Source organism: Muscardinus avellanarius (assembly GCF_963383645.1).
Source record: "Muscardinus avellanarius genome assembly, chromosome: 1".
NCBI lineage: Eukaryota > Metazoa > Chordata > Mammalia > Rodentia > Gliridae > Muscardinus > Muscardinus avellanarius.
This window is the reverse complement of record NC_137786.1, coordinates 32,646,954-32,672,520: the sequence shown is the minus strand read 5'-3', so window position 1 is coordinate 32,672,520 and position 25,567 is coordinate 32,646,954. Positions and strand designations below refer to the sequence as shown.

At 35.3% G+C, this 25,567-nt stretch overlaps 1 protein-coding gene across 1 annotated transcript in view; it reads right to left on the bottom strand.

Annotated features, from left to right (window-relative positions):
* Nucleotides 1-25,567, bottom strand: part of NIPBL (NIPBL cohesin loading factor) — a gene marked incomplete at both ends in the record, with an annotated part of 122,576 nt that overhangs the window by 18,654 nt on the left and 78,355 nt on the right. Inside the window, 11 exons of the mRNA XM_080694804.1 lie at nt 185-375; nt 735-908; nt 3,287-3,377; nt 4,882-5,036; nt 5,465-5,558; nt 5,709-5,849; nt 12,111-12,247; nt 13,981-14,089; nt 22,254-22,307; nt 23,754-23,852; nt 24,615-24,749. Of these exons, the coding sequence (XP_080550930.1) occupies nt 185-375; nt 735-908; nt 3,287-3,377; nt 4,882-5,036; nt 5,465-5,558; nt 5,709-5,849; nt 12,111-12,247; nt 13,981-14,089; nt 22,254-22,307; nt 23,754-23,852; nt 24,615-24,749 (1,380 nt within the window). The remainder of the gene's footprint in view (nt 1-184; nt 376-734; nt 909-3,286; nt 3,378-4,881; nt 5,037-5,464; nt 5,559-5,708; nt 5,850-12,110; nt 12,248-13,980; nt 14,090-22,253; nt 22,308-23,753; nt 23,853-24,614; nt 24,750-25,567) is intronic.

Here is a 25,567-nt window from a genome sequence, read left to right as displayed (position 1 = left end):
CAAGAGTTTGAGGACAGTCTGGGCAACATAGTAAGACTCCAACTCTTGAGCAAAAGAAAAAAAGTTTAGGACGAAGAAGATTAAGAGAAATAATAAACTACTTAATAATTCTCTAATCACAATGTCGTCACTGAATGGCAATCTGACTCTGTTAGTGAGTGCTGCTGCTACAAAAGTTGCTTACCTGAACTGGATGAATAAGACCTTGGTTTAGAGTCAATGCAATGACATTTAGGGCAAAGTGGCGCACACTGGACTGGGTGTGAAAAAACGCCTCAAGCACCTGTTTGAGGTAAAGCTGCATGATGGAGCTACTCATCCCTGAGGAAACATCACCCATTTCTTTTAAGTCTTCCTGCTTTGCAACTTTCTTCCCTAAGGAAGTAAGCAAAGAGTAAACACACAGTAAAACACAGTAACTTTACTAACTAGTCCAAATTTAAGCCATGGCTCAAATCACAAAAAGTTAAGACAGAGTTCTAGGTCAATGGTTTTTAATCTGTCCATCCTCCCCCACCCTGCCCCATGTCAGCGGCTCTTGAAAGATCGAGAACCTTGATGGATGAGAACTATAATCCTTCTTACTCAAAATGTTAATGCTTGCACATACCTGAATTTTAAAACTACTTTAGAAATAATAATACAAAACTCTAAAGTTTGGATATGGACCACAGCTTAAGCACTCCTATTTAACTAAATTTCTTCATCTAATAGATAAGCAAATTTTCACTTACAGTCTCTATCTGCTTGTTGCATACGTGTATCTTCTTCTTGTAGGTAGGTTTGGAGGTTTTTTAACACTTGTATTTTTAAATTTACTGAGGAGTTCTTATCAGACAAAATATTATTATATAGATTTTTCACTTCTTGCTCAAACATTAGACTTGGATGCTGAATAAAGGCAAATCCTAAGAAAGAGGGGGAAAAATCTCTTCATATATTCCTATTAAAAGTCAATATAATATTTACTGAAAATGTTAAATTATATAAAGAGCTCCTTATTTCAAACGTTTAAACTTAGAATGACTGGAAGAATATGCTGGTGGCCTTACCTAGAGAAGTATTAGAGCAGGTACTTCTTTCCCCATGAATTAAAAACAAGAAATTGCATTTCAAAGGAGAATTTCACACAAGAGGAAACCTTGAGGAGGGAGCAGGGCCTAGTGGCTAGGGGAGTGGATTAGGAGTCAGGAGTCTTGGATTCTATTCCTGGCTCCACCACTGACTTGTAGTGTGACCCTGGGTAAGTCACACAATTTCTCTGTGCCTCAATTCTCCATCTGTAAAATGGGGACAATAATATTTACCACCCACCTACCTCAAAGGGATGTTTTCAGGATCTAAGAAGTAATGTCTGCAACATTTTTCAGATCCCTAGTGGAAAGTACTACATTGACATTTTTTAATAAAAATAAAAATATATCCATTTGATGAAACAATAATTTTTAAAATAAACTAGAGCTAAAAATATTTTCCACTTCTTTTTCATATGGCATTATAGAGGCCACAATGCTGAATTCTATAATCTATTAATAAGTAGCAAAATAATATTATCATTATTATGTATAAATGCTTATTTATTTGAAAAATAACAATCCTTGATGGTAGCAAGTATTATTAATCTCAAAATACACGCTAAATCCAAAGCATAGAGTGATCACATAACTAGCTCAAGGTCACACAGAATAACTATGGCAAAATGTCATTTCTTAACTGGTCTAGCACTATTCTTCTGGATAGTGCTGCTTGTTTAAGTTTTAAAACTTCATTTATCTATTCTCTGAATTATCTGTACAAATGGCTTTGCCATTCCATGTAACTTATATCAAAACTGAATATTTGGCACACATTGGCTTGAAGACAATATTATACCAATATAACTTCCTGATAAATAATGTCTAAAAATTTTTGCTATATTTGCCATAAGTAATTTTCTGAAAGGAATGGAGGAAGAAAAAATAATAAAATTTCAATTTATAAATATAAAAAATGATTTAATGAGGCTTAATGAGATTTAGGTTAACTTAGAATCTTTTTAGTACTTGTTTTTATAAGATTAATTCAAATGACTACCCATTAGTATCAATTAAATTATAAACTTTGACAGCATTACCCAAACCACATCCAAATAAAACAAGGACATATTTATCTTCTTGTATTTTATTTTGAAATTTAAAAAAATTCTGTGGTACTGGAGATATACCCCAGCCCTTTTTATTTTTTGTTTTGAAATAGGGTCTCACTAATTTTCTAAGGATCTTGCTAAATTATTGATGTTGGCTTCAAACTTGTAATCCTCCTGTCTTAGCATCCCAACTACTAGAATTACAGGGGCATGCACCACCATGCTCAGCCTTATTTTGTTTTCTAAATAAGAAAAAGAACAAATGTATTATGAAATGCCTATGGAATGAAACCTTTAGACTGCTTGTATTTTTATTTTTTTTTTTGGCACTGGTGATTGAACTCAGGGGAATTCTATGTCTAGCCCTAGTTTACTTTTATTTTGAAACAGAGACTTTCTAGGTTGATGAGAGTCTCACTACTTGCTGAGGCTGTTTTTGAAATCTTCAATCCTGTCTCAGCCTCCCAAGTACTGGGATTACAAGCCTGCATCATCATACCCAGCTGACTTCTTGTACATATGTATTTTAAAAGTATCCAGTTCGGATACCCTTAGTACTATCCTCCTTTATTTTCCTATGTTCTAATTTCTTTCCAGATAAGCCATATAAACTTGTCTATAGAATATTTTTTATAATAGCAATAATTTTAGAAAAATACATGGAAAAATTATACATATAACTAAATTGTTTTTTTTTTGGGGGGGGGGCTTGGTTCCCACGTGCTTTTATATAAGGCAGTTTACACTGCTCAATGTTTTAACCTGAAATGGTAGATTCATGTAATAACAAAGGTTTACAATGAAAAATAACAAAAGGTATACAAACAGCACAAAATTCTTCTACATCATCTTTTAAAATCAACTTGCTTTAATGAATGTTCTTACAATACCCTAAGAAGTAGGGGTGGGAGCCAGTATTGTTATCACTATTTTACTAATGAAGAAACTGAAGTTGAGTGCCTTGCTCAAGGCCACTCAGAGTCACTAGCGAGGCATGAGTGAAATCCAGCTGTTTTAAACCTCAGTCCTTTGTTCTACATCAGATACTACTTGCCAATAAAATCATATTCAAAGAAAGCAACAATTTAGACACACAATTTAAAAAAGTTGACTCTACCTCTAAAATAGTCAAAAACTATAAATAAATTAGCCTTAACTTACCTAGACCAATGATGGCTTTTGTTTGTACTTCTTCATCTGAATGTTTTGTAAAATACATCAATAGTTCAAGTACTTTATCCTTTATGTTAACCTATGGAGGTGGGGAAAATCATATTAAAGAAATCAGAAAGAAGCCAGACATTGTGGCACATGCCTATAATCCTAGCAACTCTGGAAGATGAGGCAGAAGGATTTCAAATTCGAGGCCACCTTGGGGAACTTAGTGAGAACACATCTCAAAATAGAAAGTCTGGGGATGTAGTTCAGTGGTAGAGCATCCCTGGGTTCCATCTTCAGTACTTAAAAAAAAAACACACACAACAAAAACCAAAAAACCCCAAATCCCAGCTATTCAAGAAGTAGGTCAACTTTCAACTATTAAGAAAAATCAATACGTAAAAGCAAACAATAAGAATCTCTATGTGTGAACTTTTTTTGGTGGTACTGGGGATTGACCCAGAGCCATTCTACCTCTGAGCTAATCCCCAACCCTATTTTATTTTTTTGAAATGAAGTTTCAGCAAATTGTGGAGGGCCTCACTAAGTTGCTGAGGCTGGCTGCAATCCTTCGATCCTCTTCTTTTTCTTTCTTTTTTTTTTTTTTTGTGTGGTACTGGGGGTGGAACCCAGAGGCTTTCTACCTCTAGGCTATGCTCCCAGACCTATTTTATATTTTATTCGGAAACAGTGTCTCACTAAGTTGCTGAGAGCCTCACTAAGTAGCTGAGGCTGGCTTTGAACCTGTACAATCATCCTGTCTCAGCCTCTCAAGTGCGCGGATTACAAGTGTGTGCCACCACGCCCAGCTTATTATTATTATTTTTAATGTTTGGGGATGTAGCTCAGTGTTAGGGTGCTTGCCTACGATGTGGAAGGCCCTGGGTTCAATCCAATTCCCTTTACTGAGCGCGCGCGCGTACACACACACACACACACACACACACACACACTCATCAATTCCACTTATTTTAGAATAGTGGCATTCAAATTATCAGTCTGTGACAAAGAGGCTTATCCCCACAATGCAAACCAATGTATTGTTCCCTTCATGGAGAAATAAAAAAAATAAAAAATAAGCCGGGAGAGGTGGCGCACACTTGTAATCCCAGCATTTGGGAGGCTGAGACGGGAGGATCGCGGTTCACGGACAGCCTCGGCTACTTAGTGAGGCCCTCTGCAACTCAGTGAGACCCAGTTTCAAAATAAAGAATAAAAAAAAAAAAAAATAGGGCAGGGGGTGTAGCTTGGAGGTCAAATGCCCCTGGGTTCCATCCCCAGACCCGCAAAAATAAAATAAAATAAAATAAAATAAAATAAAAAAATAAAAAGAGCTGTTGCTCCAAACCATGTGCCTACGTTTAAAGAGCAGATATAACTGTTGTTAGTAGAAACTTCATATCTTGTCACAGACTAGCAACAAACAGTTCATGGATTAGCAGCAAGTCTTACCACCATGCTTTGAGTAGTACTGTTTTCAGAATTCTCATTAAATCAGACTATTGCTGCTTTCATCCTGGGTTATTACAGTCCTTCTTGGCTCACAGGGTTAAAGGGGACTATCTTACAACATTTCAAAGTAATCTTATGATCTTTACCTTACTGTTGCCTTTAAAATCTTCTAAGTCAAAATCAAAATGTCGACATAGTGCTCCAACAGTGAAAAGGGATCTAAGAAGTGCAGGTTTGTTCGTTAGAAGTGAAGTGTTATTTGGGTCTTCTTGGTGTTGACTTTTTAATTTTGAAATGGCACCTAATAAAGATAAGTAATATTTATAACAAACCCTTTATTGTTAAATTATATTCAAATAAATGTATTACAATTAATTTTACTAATGGTTTAAATTATTTAAATGCCTAGAAATATGGGTATGCTACTTAGAGGTTAATATAATTAACCTAAGGAAGAACTACTTAAATTCTACTTTACATAGTGGGAAGAAAACTTACAAGCCTTTATTTATTTATTTATAAGGAGATCAATATCTGAAATAATCATAAAGCATACTTGAGAGAATATAAAAGAGAGGAAAAAATTCTGCTTCTGAATGTGAACCCTGGGGTACAATCATACTTCTTTTAATTCCCTCAATGCTAATGTATATCAGTTGTGCTGAAAATGAGCTACATATACTTGTAGGACTAAAAAGAACAAATTTAAAGCCCACTCATTGAACTTACCATAGTATCTATTGAAACAGGCCCATACAAATTTAAAATTTTGTGTTACTTTATTTACAACAGCTCCAAGACAGCTCACACAATGCTGTACTACCTAAAAAATAAAGAAAATGTTAGTTTAGATAAAAATTAAATTTCAAATATACAATTAGTACAGCACACTGAAACGTCATTTAGATGTTTTACAAATTACTTTCTACCAATTATATACTAAAAATACAGAGATTGTAAAACAAATACTTACAGTCATGCCATATTTGATGATAAGTTTCATTAGATCTTCTTCAATAGTGGCAAGGAAAGTTTCACTTGGATGCTCCATTAGTGGTACAACTAACTCCAAGATTTTTGCAACATTACAGATAACCATGAAGTCATTTTGTGTCTGGAAGAATAAAACAAATGCTGTATAAATATACAAAACCTAAAACAAAACTATATGACAGCTTCATATTGTGGGGGGTAAGGATATTACATATATAAAACTTCAGTTATAAATACAAGCGTCTATTTGAAAAGGACCTTTTTAAGGTACGGAAAGAAGAGCACCAATGAGAAAGTATCAGGAATCTAGATTCTATTTCTACCACACACTTACTACGTGACCTTGGAGTCACTTAATCACATGCTAAGGTTGTTATTTTTTTTCCTAAAATGAAGTACAAGTCAATTCAAAATGAAAATATTTAAATATCAGCAAAACATTTTACAAAGCCAGGTACTGTGTGTGTGTGTGTGTGTGTGTGTGTGTGTGTGTGTGTGTAGGTTGTGGAGATTGAGCCCAAAAACAGTCTACCATTCAATTATACCCTTAGCCCTTTAAATTTTTTATTTTAAAATAGGGTCTTAATAGTTATCACAGGGTAGATTTGAACCTGTGATCTTCGTTTCAGCCTCACAAGTTCTGGAATTACAGTTATGTACCAATGCAACCAGCTACAATTTTTAAGATTATTATTTTTCAGACTGAAATATGTTACCCAGTAGTTTTCAACTAGGGCGAGTTAGTTCCCCATATGTGGCGATGTCTGGGAGACATTTTGGTGTCATTTTTGGAGATCATGGCATGTAGTGAACAAAGATCAAGAATGCTGCTAAACATCTTAGAATGTAAAGCACTGTCTCTAACAATGAATAATTTAGCTCTGTTAACAGTGCTGAGGTAGAGAAATCCTGTGCTAAACTTTCTGAGTTTTATTTTTATTTTTTTAACTTTCCCATTTTTAGAAATGGATTATTGATACTCATTTTCTACTTTTTGAACTTATCTTACTGGCTAATAACTTTCCTAACTCACATTTATTCTTTCTTTCAGGATCCCCACAAGATTAAATCAATAAAAATTTAAAAAATGATAAAATGAGCCGGGGGCGTGGGGCGCACGCTTGTAATCCCCGCGCTTGGGAGGCAGAGACAGGAGGATCGCACAGGTTTGAAGTCAGCCTCAGCTACTTAGTGAAGGTCTCAGCAACTTAGTGAGACCCTGTTTCCAAATAAAGTATAAAATAGGTCTGGGAGTATAACCTGGAGGTAGAAAAGCCCCTGGGCTCCACCCCAGTACCACACACACACACACACACACACACACACACACACACACACACAGAGATAAAATGAGCAGTTGTGGTAGCACATGCTTGTAATCCTAGTACTTGAGAGGCTGAGACAGAGGATCAAAGGTTCGCAGCCAGCCTCAGCTACTTGGTGAGGCCCTCTGCAACTTAGTGAGGTCCTGTTTCAAAATAAAGAATAAAATAGGGCTAGGGTGTAGCTCAAGAGGTAAAATGTCTCTGGGTTCAATCTTCAGTACTAAACACACACACACACACACTGAATAGTTTTTTTCTAAATAGCACAGAAATCCAACTGGACATGGCAGTGTATGACTGTAATCCCGGTACTTGGGGGTTCGAGAAGGAGGACCACAGGTTCAAGGGTAGCCTCAGCAACTTAGCAAGACTCTTAGCAAACTAGTGAGACTCTGCTTAAGCAAATAAGAAAGAAAGCCGGGCATGGTGGTGTGGCTTGTAATCCCCGCGCTTGGGAGGTGGAGACAGGAGGATTGCGCTGGTTCAAAGCCAGCCTCGTTGGCTTAAGAGACCCTGTTTCCAAAAAATATATATAAAATAGGTCTTGGAGTGTAGTTGGATTTCCAGGAACCCCAGTACCACAAAAAGAAAGGAAGGAAGGAAGGAAGGAAGGAAGGAAGGAAGGAAGGAAGGAAGGAAGGAAGACAGACAAGGAGAGAGAGTGAGAGCAAGAAAAAAGTAAATAAGTAAGTAAGCAAGTAGGGCTAAAGGTGTAACTCAGAGGTAAAATGCCTCTGGTTTCTATCACTGGTAAAACACACACACACAGACACACACACATACAAACACAACACCTCAAAACAAAACAAACAACCACAGAGAAATCCTGTCATCTCCTTATCTCCCACTCCCAAACTCTATAAGCAAAGCGGTACAAGTTCAAGTAGGCTTGGAATACAAGTGTTTTGTAGATAAAATAAATTCATTTGAGAATCACTGCTAACATTTTACTTTTTAAAAAATGTAGTAGGCTGGGCGTGGGGATGTACACCTGTAATCCCAGTACTTGGGAGGCTGAGACAGGGGGATCATGCAAATTCGAAGCCAGCCTCAGCTACTTAGTGAGACTTCCAGAAACCTAGAGACCCTGTTTCCAAAAAAATAGAAAACAGGTCTGGGAGTATAGCCCAGAGGTAGAAGGCCCCTGGGTTCCATCCCTAGCACCCCCCCAAACAAAACAAAGAATCCCCCAAAACCCCACAAAAAAACCAAAATAAAAAAATACAGTAAAAACAAAATGAAGAATAAAAAAGTAGAGCTGGGGATGTAGCTTGGAAGTAGACTGGCCCTGGGTTCAATCCCCAGTACCACACTGGGGGTGGGGGGAGAGTATCACCATATTCTGCAACGTCTGTTTTAATACTGGCCTGGAAAATCAAGTGAACAAAATATCTTAAAATCTAGGAGAATTAAAAGAATGATGGAGATCACGAAGGAAACTAACTACAGACTATAATACAAGAAAAAATATCTGAAATGAATATAAAAATGTAATATGGTTTAATAGCTAAAATATTTATTTAAAGAGTTTTCAAGCTGTGCATGGTAACATACACCTGTAATCTCAATACTTGGGAGGTTGAGACAACAGGATCACAGGTTTGAGGTCGCAGCAATTTAGCGAGGCCCTCAGCAATTCAGTGAGACTCAGTTTTTCAAAACAAAAAATGAGCCAGGCGTGGTGACGTACACTTGTAATCCCTGCACATGGGAGGCAGAGACAGGAGGATCTTGCAGGTTCAAAGCCAGCCTTGCTGGCTTAAGAGATCCTGTTTCCAAATAAAAATATAAAATAAGTCTGGAGGTAGAAGGGTTTCCAGGAACCCCAGTACCACCTAAAAAAAAAAAAAAAAAAAAAAAAGAACTTGAGGTGCAGCTCTGAGACAGAATGCGCCTGGGTTTAATCCCTAGTACTAGAAAGCCAAACAACAACAAACCAACCAAACAACAAAAACAAACAAAATACACCCCCAAATAAAAAACAAAAAGCATTCTCTCAGCCTAGCAAGTTCCATTCTTAAGACTGTTTGTTCCAAGGAAATGAAAATTACAGTGCTTATAATGTATAGAGTGTTATAGTTTGGATCATAATGTTCCTCAAGGCTTCATGCTGAAGCCTGTGACTTCATAGCCTGTGACTATAATGGGAGGTGGTAGAATCAATCTGTATGAGGTAGGCCTAGTGGAAAGGAGTTAGGTGATTGGTGCATCTTTTGAAGGAGAGAGTGTGACACTGGGCCCCTCCTCTCTTTCCCAGCAGCCATGATGCTCTGTCTCATCATGGGACCAAAGCAACAGGGCAAAGTGACCATGGGCTGAAACCTCTGAAACCAAGAACCAAAAGAAACCTTCTCCTTTTAAGTTGTGAATCTTTGGTGTTTTGTTGCAGTGATGAAAAGCTGACTAACACAAATAGAAATGTTTATTATGGAATTTTCTCCAGTGGCAATCAATGAGATATATAATATAAATACATGCCAAATAGGAAAATGATTAAATACATTGTAAGACATCCACAAATGAATAATATATAGTCATGTAAAATAATGAAATAGGGACTAGGGATATAGCTCATTGGTAGAAAGCTTGTCTAGTATTAGCAAGGTTCTGGGTTAATCTTAGCACTACAAACAAAAACAAATACCAGCAAGATATATAGCAGTTTGTGAGAGATTAGTTAATAAGTCTAATAGATATGTATATAATATGGTCCAATTTTTAAAAAACCTAGTCTACCATGTGTGTCTATAATTACAGATGCATTGATAAAATATGTAGGGATATTCTAAATTGTTTACCCTAAGAAGAAGAGAAATAAAAATGGAGACATGATATAAAAACAAAAAACACTGAAAAGGGTATCTATCATATATTAGGAGGTCTTTGTGTGCATGAATGTGTGTGGTGCTGGGAACTGAACCCAGGTCCTTGCATTTGCTAGGCAAATTGCTCTACCATCAAGCAATAACCCCAACCCTAGATAGTCTTCATTAAATAAAATTGTGTGTGTGTGTGTGTGTGTGTGTGTGTGTGTGTACAAATAAGAATGTAAAAAAACGACTTAAAAGTGATCCTGTTTTAAAAATAATAATGGAACCAAGTGTGGTGGCTCATGCTTGTAATCCTAGTGTGTGGGAGGTTGAGGCAGGAGGATTGCAGGTGCTTAGCCTGCCTCAGCTACTTAGTGAGGCCCTCCATAACTTAGTGAGATTCTGTTTCAAAATAAAGACTAAAAAATAGGGCTGGGGGTGTAACTTGAAGGTAGAATACCCATAAATCAATCCTAAGTACTGCAAAAAAAAAAAAAAGGCTTAAATATCATTCAAGGACTACTTATACTTACATAGGTTATAGTTCAGATTTTAGAGGGAGACAAGGCGTTGAATTTTAACTTTGGGATTGGGTAGCTATGTGACACTGAGCAAGTTATTTATATTCTCTAAACTTTAGGTTCCTTATCTGTAAAACTGAGATAAAAAGAGTACTCACTCTATTAAGTAAATGAGATAATTCATATGAAATTCCTGAGAGTGCCTGATAGTTGTTTTTAATAAGTACGAGATATTAGCTACAGATTAAATATTAAACTATTCCTGGATCTAATATAAGCCTTAAAAAAGAAATTAGTGTCCTAGAAGTAATATATATTTTCTTCTTTCTTTTTGAATACTTGGGATTGAATTCAGGATATTCTACTTCTGAACCACAATCCAAGCCCTATTTTATTTTATATTTTGAAACAGGTCTTGCTAAGTTACTAAGGATGGCCTCAAACCTGTGACCTTCCTGTCTCGGTCTCCCAAGTAATGAGATTATAGACATGCACCATCATGCCCAGCACACAAATAGCTTTTATGTATTTCTTATCCTCTGCTAGAGACCTCAGTCCTTAACTTCAGTAAACTCTTGAGGTTTTCACTTTCACTTTGTATTTTAGATTACTAAAAAATCTGATAGCCAGGTGTTGTGGCACATGCTTGTAATCCCAGCATTTGGGAGGCTGAGACCAGAGGATGGTGGTTCACAGATAGCCTCAGCGACTAAGTGAGGCCCTCTGCAACTTAGTGAGACCCTGTTTTCAAATTAAAGAATAAAAATTAGGGCAGGGAGTGTAGCTCGAAGGTCAAATGTCCCTGAGTTCCATCACCAGACCCGCAAAAAAAAAAAAAAAAAAAGCCGGGCATGGTGGTGTACGCTTGTAATCCCAGTATTTGAGAGGCTGAGACAGGGCGATACAGGTTCGTGGCCAGCCTCAGCTACTTAGTGAGGCCCTTCACAACTTAGTGAAACCCTGTTTTAAAATAAAGAATAAAAAATTGGGCTAGGGGTGTAGCTCAGAGGTAGAATGCTCCTGGGTTCAATTCCCAGCACCACACATACACACAAATAATTTAAAAAATCTGATAATAGCAGCAAATCAAATTTAATAGAGAAAACAGTTAAACTCAGCTTCTTAGAAACACAGGGAACAAAGTATATAAAAATAATTTACATTTGCAAATTTTTAGTTATTTATCTGTAATAATCCATGTAACTTCTAAATCATCATGCTACTGTGTAATATATTTTTAAAATCTCATTTTATTTTCTGAACTATTTTATCTAATCAATGGTTTATTTAATTTTCAGATTTTATTGCAGAAGGTGTATGTTATTATTAACCTAAAGTAACGCCTATGATCTCTGGTATGATACTATATTTTCAATATTCAATCTATTTATCACAAAAATAATTAATACAAAATATAAATGACAAATGAAAGCAAATTCAGAATCCAAAAGATAATAAGCTTCTCAGCCAGGAACTCTGCTTCCTTTACCTTTGAGATGGTAATAATTGCTACATTTATTAAGCAATTACAGATGGTTTGGCTTTAGGAGATTATAAAGAAATGGAGTCTGAATTATGTGTATAATATAGTTGCTACAAATATTAGAACATATATTCTAGTAAATGTTAACAGCTGATCTATCAAGTGAGATGACAAATGTGCATTCTAAATTAAAAATATTACATGTTTTTTTAAGATAGAAAAATAAGATAGTGCTATACTTACACTACATTTAGTGGTAAGGTATGGTTGCATAGTCATGGCATGTTTAACCATGAGTTGGGGTCTTATTTTGCTGAATAAGAACAGAGTGGTTATGCAAGCTACCAATCTTCCAGAATTCACACCTTTATTGTCAGAGTCTGAAAAAACAAACAGAAAAATAAGACACTAAAATATGAAAGGCAGTGGAAATTACACAGAATATTATTTAAACTACTCATTATTATCTCCTGAATAGATGCAGTAGAGGCAACACTAAAATGGATTAGTATTTCCTATGATGCTAGACTTCTTGCATTTTTTTCTCTTATAGAAATTACATACATTGACGATAAAAGAAAAAAAAGGCCTCACTATGAGAGGCAAGTATCACACTAAGAGTTTTAGGACTAAAGTTAAAAAGTAGGACAGAAGTTGAAAAGTTCAGAAATGGGTGTGTGGGAATAAAAGTGGTATAGGTATGACTAAAAAGGAATGGAGGTGTGTATGAAAAAGAAAATTAGCAAAGGGGGCCGAAAACAATTAAGCTAAGGTGATATTAAAGGTACCGAGGGGAAAAAAAAGAAATGTTACTATGACAAGTATTAAAAATGAGAATGACAATTGAAGAAATTAGACCAACGCTATAATTAGTGCTAAACAAAATGCTATTTGGGTGGGAAAACATGATGCCAGTTAGAAGATACATTGGTTCTTAGGAAACAAATTAATTTCTAGAGGGGAGTAGCACTTTTTAACATTAAAGGACATCAGTATCTCCATTAAAATCTAAGATGGGGAAAATGAAAAAAAAAAAAAACAGAAAGAGATAAAAGAAAAAAAAGGTACAAATAAAAAATGAAAAAAAAAAAAACCACTAAAGGAAAAAAAGTGTATGAAAATATAAAGGATATCAATAATATCTTTTTTTTCCTTAATACTGGAGATTTAACCCAGGGGCGTTCTGTCTCCAAGTCACATCCCAGCCCTATTTTATTTTTTATTTTGAAACAGGGCCTCCCTAAGCTGCTGAGGTCCTCACTAAGTGGATGAGGCTGGCCTCAAACTTGCGATACTCCTATCTCAGCCTCTCAAGTACTGGGATTACAGGCATGTGTCATCATGCTCAGATAACAATATCTTTGGGTGCCATAAATGGTATATGTTAGAGACTACTGGCCCCCAATATGGAGAATGACTGAGGCTGATGGGTACTCTTCACTGATGTGAATTAGAAGATGGGAAATAGTCTTCTATACTTTTAGCAATGGGTATTACCTATAATGTTCATATTTGTATTATAATTATTTAAAATTGATGAAAAATTTTAATCTGTGATTGGTAAATAATGTGATAGATAATATAAATTATCAAGTACTTGAATCACTTAAAACAAAAATATATTTTTTAAAATCAAGATTTCTAGGTCAAGATTAAGAAAATTTTTTTAACAATTATAAAACAATATTAGAAATATAAGTCTTTAAAAACATTTAAATAATAGTTATAACAATTTCATTTTGAGAGAAAATTCTACATAATTTAAAAGATATCAAATGGTTTTGTGATGGGTACCATTACCTAAGTGCATATGTAGCTGCGGGACTTACTTTTATTCTTGTTCAGTATGACATCTCAAAGTATATACTACTGAAAGATATGCAGAAGAGATGAGGCCTATTCTTTTTATTACATTGCTCTAAATAATCTTAGCCAACCCTAAAAATATACTGTAGAATGTAACATCAAACAGATATTTATACAATGAAAAACAAATTTCACTGTAAAGTGAAATAGCTATAAGGTAAATAGAGGTAAAAATGAGAAATGTGCCCAATGTATTTTAAAATATCTTACAAAATCAACTAAAGGACCAATACATAAAATGTCTTACCAGCTAGAGATTCCTCATATTTAAGAATGTGCTCAACTAGGTTATCAACAAGTTGAGTACAAGCTTTCTTCACAGGTTTATATGAGGAATCCTCTTCGGACTTCAACAACTATATATGTATATATATAAAAAAAAAATCCCGGTATAATTATTCATGAGGCAATAATAATATAAACATATTAAACATGTCCATAAATAATATTCTTTTCAGTTTTTCAATTAACAATTTAATATTGAAAGTGCAGATTTATAGAACAAAAATATATGACATGTTTAAGAATATCTTATAAGCCAGTAGGTAATTTACAAATACTTTAAAACAATTTCAGTATGAAGTATTTAAACTGCTGTGTAGGACCTAAGGAGAAATGATCCTCCTTTTCTTCCTTACTTCAACTAAAAACAAAGAGTGTCACTTAATACTAGTTGAATTATTTTAAAGAATTAATAACTGCATCTGAATTATATCTTAAAATTTACAATTATAAAATTGATTTATTCTCTATGTTATCCTTTACTAAATCATTAATAAAACAATGCTATTAATGAAAAATGAGGATAGAAATCTTCTAACTATAGACCAAAATTACAACCAGTGCAATCTTTAATATCATAGGTCATGGGAAAATCATTTATACCTTTTTTTAAAAAATAATGATTAGCTAATATAATTCTGGGTATATTAAATAAAAAAATCTGCATTTCATATCTGTAAAGAATTCCAGAGCTGTGAAATATAACTTTATTCAACAAAGCAAATGTTTGCCAGGCATGGTGGTGCATGCTTGTAATCCTAGTACTCGGGAGGCTGAGACAGGAGGACCTCAGATTCTTGGAAGCCTCAGCTACTTAGTGAGGCCTCCACAACTTAGTGAGACCTTGTTTCAAAAATAAAGAATAAAATATAGGGCTGAGGGTGTAGCTTGGAAGTGGAATGCCCCTGGGTTCCATCCACAGTACCACAAAAAAAAAAAAAAAAAAAAAAAAGAAAAAAGAAAAAAGAAAAAAAGAAAAAAATGCAAATATTCTATATCTGTGCTAATATGGTTGCCAAAGCCAGGTGTGGTGGTGCATGCATTTAATCCTAGTACTTGAGAGGCTGAAACAAGAGAGTCACAAGTTTGTGGTCAGCTTCAGCAAGTTAGTGAGGCCTCCAGCAACTTAGCAAGACTCTGTTTCTAAATTAAAAAAATAGAACAGGGCTGGGGTGCAGCCTGGAGGCAGACACACACACACACACACACACACACACACACACACACACACACACACTCTCACTCTCTCTCTCTCTCTCTCTCTCTCTCTCTCCCTCCCTCCCTCCCTCCCTCCCTTCCTCCCTCCCTCCTTTATTCAATTGCAGATGAAGAAATTTATATTTTTATCCTTGTTTATTATGCTATTATCCAAGGGATTACTTTTATAAAATTTTTTTCTTATGTCCTCTGGAATGATTATTTCTTCTTTTAAGTTTAATTACCATACTAGCTATGCACTTACAACATAAGTAATCAAGATATGTAAAAAATTTAATGCCATAATTTATTTCGCTCATTAAAAATGTTTTAAACATACTAACACCCAAAGTGATATAGGTGCTTTTAAAAGTAGCATTGGAATATTGTATTATGAACATTTCAAGCATAAAAATAAGTTTAATTTTAATTATTCTTTTAACCATGCATACATACCCTCTACTCAACAGTTTAGATTCAACCATTAACATTTTACTATACTGGGATGAATACACACACACACAAACATCCATCCATACATACATATATACACACACATATACATTTGTATACATATATAAACTTGTTTCCCTTTTATGTTTTTTTAATCTTTTATTGCAGGGATTGAACCCAGGGCCTCGGATATGCAAAGCACGTACTCTATTACTAAGCTGTATTGCCAGTCCCTTTGTTTTATTTTTGATGTATTTCAAAGTAATTTGTAGACATGGGCATATACCCCCTTTTCTTTCTGAGATAAAATGTATAAGCAATGAAATGCATGAATCTTTGCATAACTTTGCTTATTTTTGTCATACATTGACCATTATATCTCACACCCTTACCAAGATAGAGATCAGTAATTCTCAATTTCAGAATCACTGGAGAGGTTGTTGAAGTATAGAATGACAGTCCCTAACCCCAGAGTTACTGATTCATTAAGTCTGAGGTAGAGTTTGATAATTTGCAATTCTAATAATTCCCCAGGTAATGCTGATACAACTTTCAGAACCACTGAAAGATCATAACTATAGTCCTAGGAGTTGCCTCATGTCCTCTCCCAGTCAATCCTCAGCCCTCTGCCAGCACTTTTCTCATTTCCCCCCAATATAGCTAGTTTTGCTTTTCCTATAACTTCATATAGTCACAATATACCTCTGTGCAAGACTTCTTTTACACTGCCTAATTTAATGCTCATCTATGTACAGATCAGTTTGATTTCTTTTTGAAGTAGAATACTATCGAATTGTATAGAATCATTCGTTTATCCATTCACTGGTGGATGGAGCAAGTATTTTATTGTAAAATTCAAGAAGATCACACTTTGGATAACAATGGCAAGGAATAGATAAAACATGGAACAGTTTTAACTTTTTTCATTGCCTATATTTTCCTCATATATCAAGAAAGATGAGTTTTGGATTATAAACTAACATGAATGACATTGTAAAATCAATTCAATTTTAGTGTACTTATCACAGGGCTCTGATGGTGTTTGTGTGTACATGGTACTAAGCATTCAACTCAGGGTGTTCTATCCCATAGCTACAACCCCAGCACTATTTTATGCTTTATTTATTTATTTATTTATTTATTTATTTATTTATTTATTTATTGGGTGGTACTGGGGTTCCTGGAAGCCCTTCTACCTCTGGGCTACACTTTCAGACCTATTTTATATTTTTGAAACAGGGTCTCTTACGCCAGTGTGGCTGGCTTTGAACCTACGTGATCCTCCTGTCTCTGCCTCCCAAGCGCAGGGATTACAAGTGTGCACCACCACGCCTGGCTTTATGCTTTATTTTGAAGTAGGATCTTTGCTAAGTTAGATGCACAGGCCTCCAACATGTAACCTTCCTGTCTCAGCCTCTCAAATACTGGGAGTACAGGTGTGTGCCATTGCACCCAGTTTATAATAGTGCCTTTTGAAAAATTTTTTTGAAGTTTCTTTAAAAGTACTATATTTATGATGGTGATTTAAACTAATTGAAATACTATTTAGAAATAAAAAGTGAGACCTTTATGACAAATTTTTTTTCACATATTCTAACATAAGTATTCTGGGAACAGACAGATTTTGGTACATTTGTGAATTAGAAGCTACTTAATGCAGTACTTCTCAAGTTTCCCTAAGAAGTCCTATTACACAAATGAGGAATCAGTGATCTATAAGAAATCAATCCAACCCCAAAGTATCAATTAGAAATATTTGAAATTGCCAAGCGTGGTGGCATGTGCTATTAATTCCAGTATTTGGGAGATTGACAGGAGGATCTTGGGTTTGTGGATAGCCTCAGCTACTTAGTGAGGCCCTCTGCAACTCAGTGAGACCAGTTTCAAAATAAAGAATACAAAATAGGACTGGAGGAGGTAGAATGCCCCTGAGTTCAATCCCCAGTAACACACACACACACACACACACACACACACACACACACACACACACATACACCCACCCAAAAATCTGAAATTGTGCTAAATGGAATGTGTGTAAATATGTATGAACACATGGTGACATTAAGTGCACTGATTACTCTTTTTCTGTGGTACTGGGGATGGAACCCAGGGGCATTCTACCTCCGAGTTATACCCCCAGCCCAAATTTTTATTCTTTATTTTGAAACAGGGTCTCACTGAGTTGCAAAGGGCCTCAAGTAGCTGAGGCTGACTGCAAACCTGGATCCTCCTGTCTCAGCCTTCCAAATGCTGGGATTACAAGCATGAGGCACCATGCCTGGCTCCTTCCTTCCTTCCTTCCTTCCTTCCTTCCTTCCTTCCTTCCTTCCTTCCTTCCTTCCTCCCTCCCTCCCTCCCTCCCTCCTTCCTTCCTTTCTCCTTCCTTCCTCTCCCTCTCCCCCTCTCTCTCCCTCCCTCCCTCCCTCCCCTCTCTTTCTTTCTTTTTTGCTCAATACTGGAGATGGAACCCAGGAGCATTCTACCTCCAAGCTATCCCCCTAACCCCTATTTTTTATTCTTTGTTTTGAAACAGGGTCTCACTGAGTTGCAGAGGGCCTCACTAAGTAGTAGCTGAGGCTGTACACAAACTGCAATCCTCCTGTCTCAGCCTCCCAAATGCTGGGATTACAAGCATGCATCACCATGCCTGGCTCACTAATTACTCTTGACTAAAGATTTTTTTAAGTAAGTATATATTGTTTATATCTCTGCTAGTTTATATCTTAAAATTTTATGCATATGTGTTGTTATAATTGGTAACAGTGGTTATGTGTCTTGGTCACATGTATTTGCACAAGTAATTTTGAGGTTTCTTTCTTTCACTAAACCACTCCACTAGTATAAGGAACTATGTCACAAAGCCACAATGTCATTGGTAAACTAAACTGCTGAGAAAAATAAAGTAGGAAAGCATAGAGTAGAAAGCATGAATTGAATGGACAAGTAATTAGCTAAACAGAATTAAAGAGCAAAGATCCAAAAAAAGAGTAAAATTCCAGTGTTAAGAAATTATGAATCTAGTAATCTCCCCTTTGCCAATAATACACAGAGACATTATTTCTTTTCAGCAATCCTAAAAAACGACATTTCTGATAGCTACACTTAAATCTTATATTTTGCAGTACTAGGGATGGAACCCAGGAGCAGTCTGCCACTGAGTTAAACCCAGCTCTACTTAAGAGTAATTCTTGCCGGGCGTGGTGGTGCACGCTTGTAATCCCCGCGCTTGGGAGGCAGAGACAGGAGGATCGCGCAGGTTCGAAGCCAGCCACGCGCTGGCTTAGGAGACCCTGTTTCCAAATAAAAAATGTAAAAATAGGTCTGGGAGTGTAGCCCGGAGGTAGAAGGGCTTCCAGGAAGCCCAGTACCACCACCAAAAAAAAAAAAAAAAAAAAAAAGAAAGAAAAAAAGTAGTTATAGAGCCTTTTAGAAATTAGTATGGCCCCTTTGGAGTTGTAGACTTAATATTAGCTACAGTGGTTATAAGACTTTATAATATAGAACTAATTGAGTTAGGAAGGAAATGATGCCAAATATATCTTGTAAAAATACAAAATGAATGATAACTTGTGAAGAGAATCTAAGATATTATAGATTGGAAACAGGCAAGTACTATGAAAGCATTTAAAAAGGACATTTTAAAATTTAGAAAAAAGTAACATACTACTGCCTACCTCAAAACTAAAATGACTTAAGTTTTTAAAAACACCAAGAATTGATGAGAATGTGGAGCAACTGAAACTCTCATACACCGCAGGTAGAAATACAAAATGGTTTAACCATTTTGAAAACACAATTGGCATTTTTGCATTCACTACATGACCTACCAATTATACCCCTAGGATTTTACTCCAGGGAAATGAAAACATACATCTACACAAAAACTTATAAAATATTCATAGCAGTATTATTCATAATAGTCCCAAACTGGAAACAACTCACACTAATGAAACTATTTAGTAAAAAAGAAACAGAAAAACCTTAAAATATAACTGGGTGTGGTGGTACACACCTATAATTCCAATACTTGTTTACACAGGAGGGTTGCAGGTTTGAGGACAGCCTCAACAATGTAGTGAGTCTCTCAGGAACATAGCTTGAGACTATTTCAAAATAAAAAATAAAGGGGCCAGGAGTATAGCTTGGATGTAGAATGTCCTTGAATTCAATCCCCAATACCAAAAACAAACAAAAATCAAAAGCCTCCAAATATATGAGCAACATGAATGATCTTGACGACATTCTGCCAAGGAAAAGAGATTAAACACAAAATACTGTATAATTCCACTGATAGGAAATTCTAGAAAAGGTACATCTATATGATGAGGAGCTTTGAGGTATTGGAAGTAGAATGCCTCTAGGTTCAATCCTCAAAACAAAAAATAAATATACATATTCATATTCTCTTTTTGGTATGAACATATGGCACCATCAAGAAAGTGAATTATTCTTGACTCAGGGATTTATAATAAACTAGGCGTGGTGGTGCATGCTTGAAATTCCAGTACTTGGGAGGCTGATACAGGAGGATCACAGGCTCCCAGTCAGCCTCAACCAGTTAGGTCCTCCACAACTTACTGAGACCCTGCTTCAACATAAAGAATAAAAAATAGGGCTGGGGGTCTAGCTTGGAAGTAGAATGACCCGGGGTTCAATCTCTAGTACCACTAAAAGAAAAAGAGGAATTTATAATAACTAAACACAATCCATTTTTTACATCCCTACTACCTCCTCTTAAAATTTATACATACATCATTCATTCACTCTTTTTGCTGCTGTTGTTACTGGGGATTGAACCTACAGGTATTCTACCACTCACCTAAACCCCAAGCCACCTGTTTAATTTTAAAACAGGGTCTCACTAAGTTGTTGAGTATCTCAGTAAGTTCCCAAGGCTGTCCTTAAAAATGTGATCCTCATATCTCAGCCTCACCAATACTGGGATTACAGGCCTGTACCACCATGTATGGCAAAATATAATTTCTTGATTTTTTTTCTTTTGTTAAATAAAAGCACATATTTCTAGCTCTATGCTCTGAAAAGGCACAAAGCTACAATATTTAGAAATGGTTACCCACAATACCTCGACTATCCCAACAAAACGGAACTAGGGTTCTTGGAAAAAAATTTAATTTTAGGTTTGGGAAAGAAAATGTACACAATTTATCTAGGGCAGATATATGATGTCAGAAAATAGGCTATAAAGGATTAATAAAGTTTAAAAAAATTTTTTTTATGGTAAAGTTTTTCTTTTTTTTGCAGTACTGAAAATTGAACCCAGGGGCATTCTACCTCAAAGCTACATACCCAGCCCTATTTTTTATTCTTCATTTTGAAACAGAATTTCATTAAGTTGTGGAGGGCCTCACTAAGTAGCCGAGGTGGGCCACGAACCTTGGATCCTCCTGTCTCAGTCTTCCATGTACTGGGATCACAATCATGTGCCACCATGCCTGGCTTTTTTTTTTTTTTTTTGGTGGTACTAGGGATTGAATTCATGGGCATCTACATCTGGGCTACACTTCCAGCTCTTTTAATTTCTTATTTTGAAACACTCTTCTTAAAGCGGTTATCTTCCTGTTTCAGCCCCCCAAGTACTGAGATTATAGGTGTGGGCCAAGTATGGCTCATTTTACCTGTGAAATATTTGTATCCCTATCCTAAAAATTGAACTTTGAGCTTATTACTGACCAAGTGACTATAAGAAAAATGTTAAATAGAGGAACAACTTCAACAATAGTGAAGGTGATCTGTGAGAAAAACATAAATGATATGAAAAAAAGAAGCAAGGGGCCAACTATTAAGAAGCCTATGAGCTATATCAAACAAAGCAGCTATAAACTATAAAAATACATTTTTAGATAGTCGGGAAAATATGAACATTAAATATATATTAGCTATTATGGAATAACAGTTATTTATTTATATTTTTGTGGTACTAGGGATGGAACTCAGGGGTGTTCTACCTCTGGCACTACACTCTCAGCTCTTGTTTTATTTTCTATTTTTGAAACAGGTTCTCACTAAGTTGCTGAGGCTGACCATGAATCTGACATCCTCCTGTCTTGTCTGTCTATGTAACTGGGATTACAGAAGTGGGCCACCATGCCAGGCAAAAAATATTTATTTAGGTAGAGATGATACTGTTTCCTAAAAGTCATTATCTCTTAAGAGATAAATACTAATGTGCTTGTGGATAAAATGATATAAAGTCTAACATTAATTTATAAATTATTGTAGCAAAAAAGAAAAAAAGATGAAAGGATAAAACAAAATTGATAAAATGCTCACAACTTCTGAAACTAAGTGATGAATACATTTAAATTTTTCTGAGATTAAAAAAACTAAAAATACACTAGGAGATAAACATTTCTATTCATGGAATTTTACAAAAACACTAATTGTGGTTTAATTCTACACCACTAAAGAAAATTCCATGCATTTATTAACATGACAAATAATGTAATTCTGTATTTAATGTAATCTGTTACTCTATAGATCTCATATTTAACAAGGAACTGGAGTTTATGAAGAACTGATCTTCTATAAAATTTTATATTATCAGAAGTCAAAATTAACACTCACGTTTTGAAGAAGTTGCTCAAACCAATCATATCCAGTATCTCTGCATGCTGCAACCTAAGAAGAAATAGGTGATTAAATTATCAAAATTAGAAATTTCTATGTTTATTTCTTTATGGTATTGGGGATTAAACCTATTGGTGCTCTACCTCTGAGCTACACCCCCACCCATATTTTATTTTATGTATTTTTTTTCTTTTTTGTGGTACTAAGGATGGAACCCAGGGGCATTCTACCTCCGGGCTACGCTCCCAGACATATTTTATGTTTTATTTGGAAACAGGGTCTCTTAAGCCAGCTGAGGCTGGCTTTGAACCTGCATGATCCTCCTGTCCCAGCCTCCCAAGCACTGGCATGCGCCACCATGCTTGGCTTATTTTTTGTTTTGAAGTAGGGCTTGCTGAGTTACTCTGCACTAGCCTTGAACCTGTAATCTTCCTGTCTCAGCCTCCCAAGTACTATGATTACAGGCATGTGCCACCACGCCGCCCAGCTTCCTCAGTTTTCTCAATTTAAAACGTTTATTTTTGCTCAGAGGTATAATAGAATGTCCCTGGGTTTAGTCCCCAGTACCACCACAAAACACACATACACAGACAGTTAAACTATTTTTTCTAGTAACTTAAAACATTTGCTGATGTTATAGAATTTTACTCTTAAAATATGTTAGAAGACATTAAGAAAATTAATATACTGAAGATTAATATTCTACTAAATTTTATTTATTTGTTTATTTATTTATTGTACTACTGAGGATGGGACCCAGGGACATTCTACCTCTGAGCTGTATTCCCAGTCCTATTTTCTTTTTTAATTCTTTATTTTGAAACAGGGTCTCACTGAGTTGCAAAGGGCCTCACTAAGTAGATGAGGCTGTCCTTGAACGGTGATCCTGTCTCAGCCTCCCAAATGCTGGGATTACAATGTGTACCACTATGCCCGGCTAATATTCTAAATTTGAAACAATAACTAAATGATAAGAAAAAACTATAAGGTTTATTATTCTATCTCTCTTTCCCTCTCTTTTTTGGTGGTCATACTAGGGATCCAACCCAGGGGTGCTCTACCTCCAAGCTATACCCACAGCCCCTTTTTTGATTGGAAGTAAGTCTTACAAGGTTGCAGAGAGTCTTGCTAAGTTGCTGAAGCTGTCCTTGAACCTGAGATCCTCCAATCTCAGCCTCCCATGTACTGGGATTACATTATAGGCATGCATTACCATGCCTGGCTCTGTCTCTATTCCCGTACCTTTTCCCCTCTCTGTTTTCAGCTTTGGGGATGAATATTAGTGCTTACATCAATTAGTGCTTATAACTAAGAAGCTGGGGTATGGTGGAAACATCAACCTCATCTTATTTGTATTCCTTGAGGAACTTCAGAAATATAAAAGAGCAGGTATTAACCAAAAATCTCATCACACTGTTTCTCTTTTCTCCACTTCATAAGATGGGGTGGGCCTGAAGATTATATCCACAGTGATCACACACATGTTTCTATTCTTACCACATCAGTGATGTTTAAAATTTTCCTTGTCATTGCTTCTTTGTCATTGTGTGGAGTTGGTGTAAACCAGAGCTTTTGGAATGTCTCATTTACTAATTTCTAGAAGAAAGCAAATTTCAAATTAAATAAGTACAACAAATATGGCAAAATCTCAAACCTAAGTTCTCATTAAGACTCAATGCAAAGCTATAACTACCATAAACCAAATTCCCTCACTAATAAAATCACCACCAACTTCTCAAGATTAAAACCATTTCAATTTGGTATAGATATTAAATAATTTGGATGGGTGATGATACTATGTCTAGCAAGAACTTTTGTATGTAGCATACACTCAAATAATGTTTTTGATCAAAACAAAAGCCATTCTTACTGCTTTTAAGAGAGACAATCTTACAGTTTGCTAAACTTTAAAAGAGGGGATAAATATATAATTAAATGCATATGGAAATTAAATGGAAGAACTTAGGACTCAACTTTTCAGAAAGCATTTATTTACTAATTTGATAATCAAGAACATACCATATGAAAATAAAAATAATTTCAATCAGATGATAAACTTTTTAGATAGAATGCATTCTCTACAGTGACATAAGTAAATATTATAATTGCTGAACTTGTTAAGAAATGTCAAATTTTATTAATATACAATCTAGAAATTAAAAAGTATCAAAGTATATTTTTTCATATTTTAATTTATACTTTATCATAAAGTATAAATATTTTATCAAACTATAAATTAAAAATGTTGATTTACTATGAAATGTGTTTATATGTATAAATAAAAAAATTTAGATGTGATAAACAATTATTTCAAACATTAAAAAAACAAATTTTACATTAGTCACTGTTTCATCTTACCTTAATGCCCTCTTCATCATTGACCCTGCGAATCATTTTTACACACATTTCTGTAATTTTTGGAAATGTTGGTTGCTCAATACAGATGTCTCTTAGAATCTTTATTACCCTTTTCCTGACACTGATACCAGTATCCTAAGAAGAAAAGGGTATTTTGAAATGTTAGAAAAATTGAGATGCTTTACGCATGTGAAATTTGATTAAATGAAATTGGAAAGGTATGGTGATGCATTCCTGTGATCCCAGTACTTGGGACACCTGAGACAGGAGCACTAGAGGTTCGAGACCAGCATGTGATAACTTAGTGAGATTTTGTTTTAAATTAAAAAAGCTGGAGGTGTAGTACAATGGTAGAACACCCCTGAGTACTTCAATCCCTAGGTAAAACACACACACACACACACACACACACACACACACACACACCACGTAGATACATATAAGCATTGTTTATTCTTTGTTAACACGATATGAAATGGCCCACATATTTATTCTTTATATGCTTTCTTATTAAAATTACTATAAATATGAGTAACATCATTATATACTCTTTACAAACTTGCCAGAATTAAATGAAATAAAAAACATAAAGCTTTTAGAATAGTGTTTAGCATTTATATAGCCTATGAACTATCATCTTATAAAGTAGACTTAACAAAAATAGTTAACCTGAACCTAATAAAACTTTTAATACTACCATATAATTTATAGGTAATGAGAAACACAGGACCAAATTAAAATAAAGTAAGCCATGGGAAAATAATAAAACTCCTGATCTTTTTTTTGTGTGGTTTTCAGGATTGAACACAGTGGCATTCTACCTCTGAACTATACGCCCAGCTGGATTTTTTATTTTGAAACTAGGTCTTGCTAAGCTGCTGAAATTGGTCTTACACCTGCAATCCTCTTGTCTTAGCCTACCAAATATTCAGATTACAAGTGTGTACCACCAT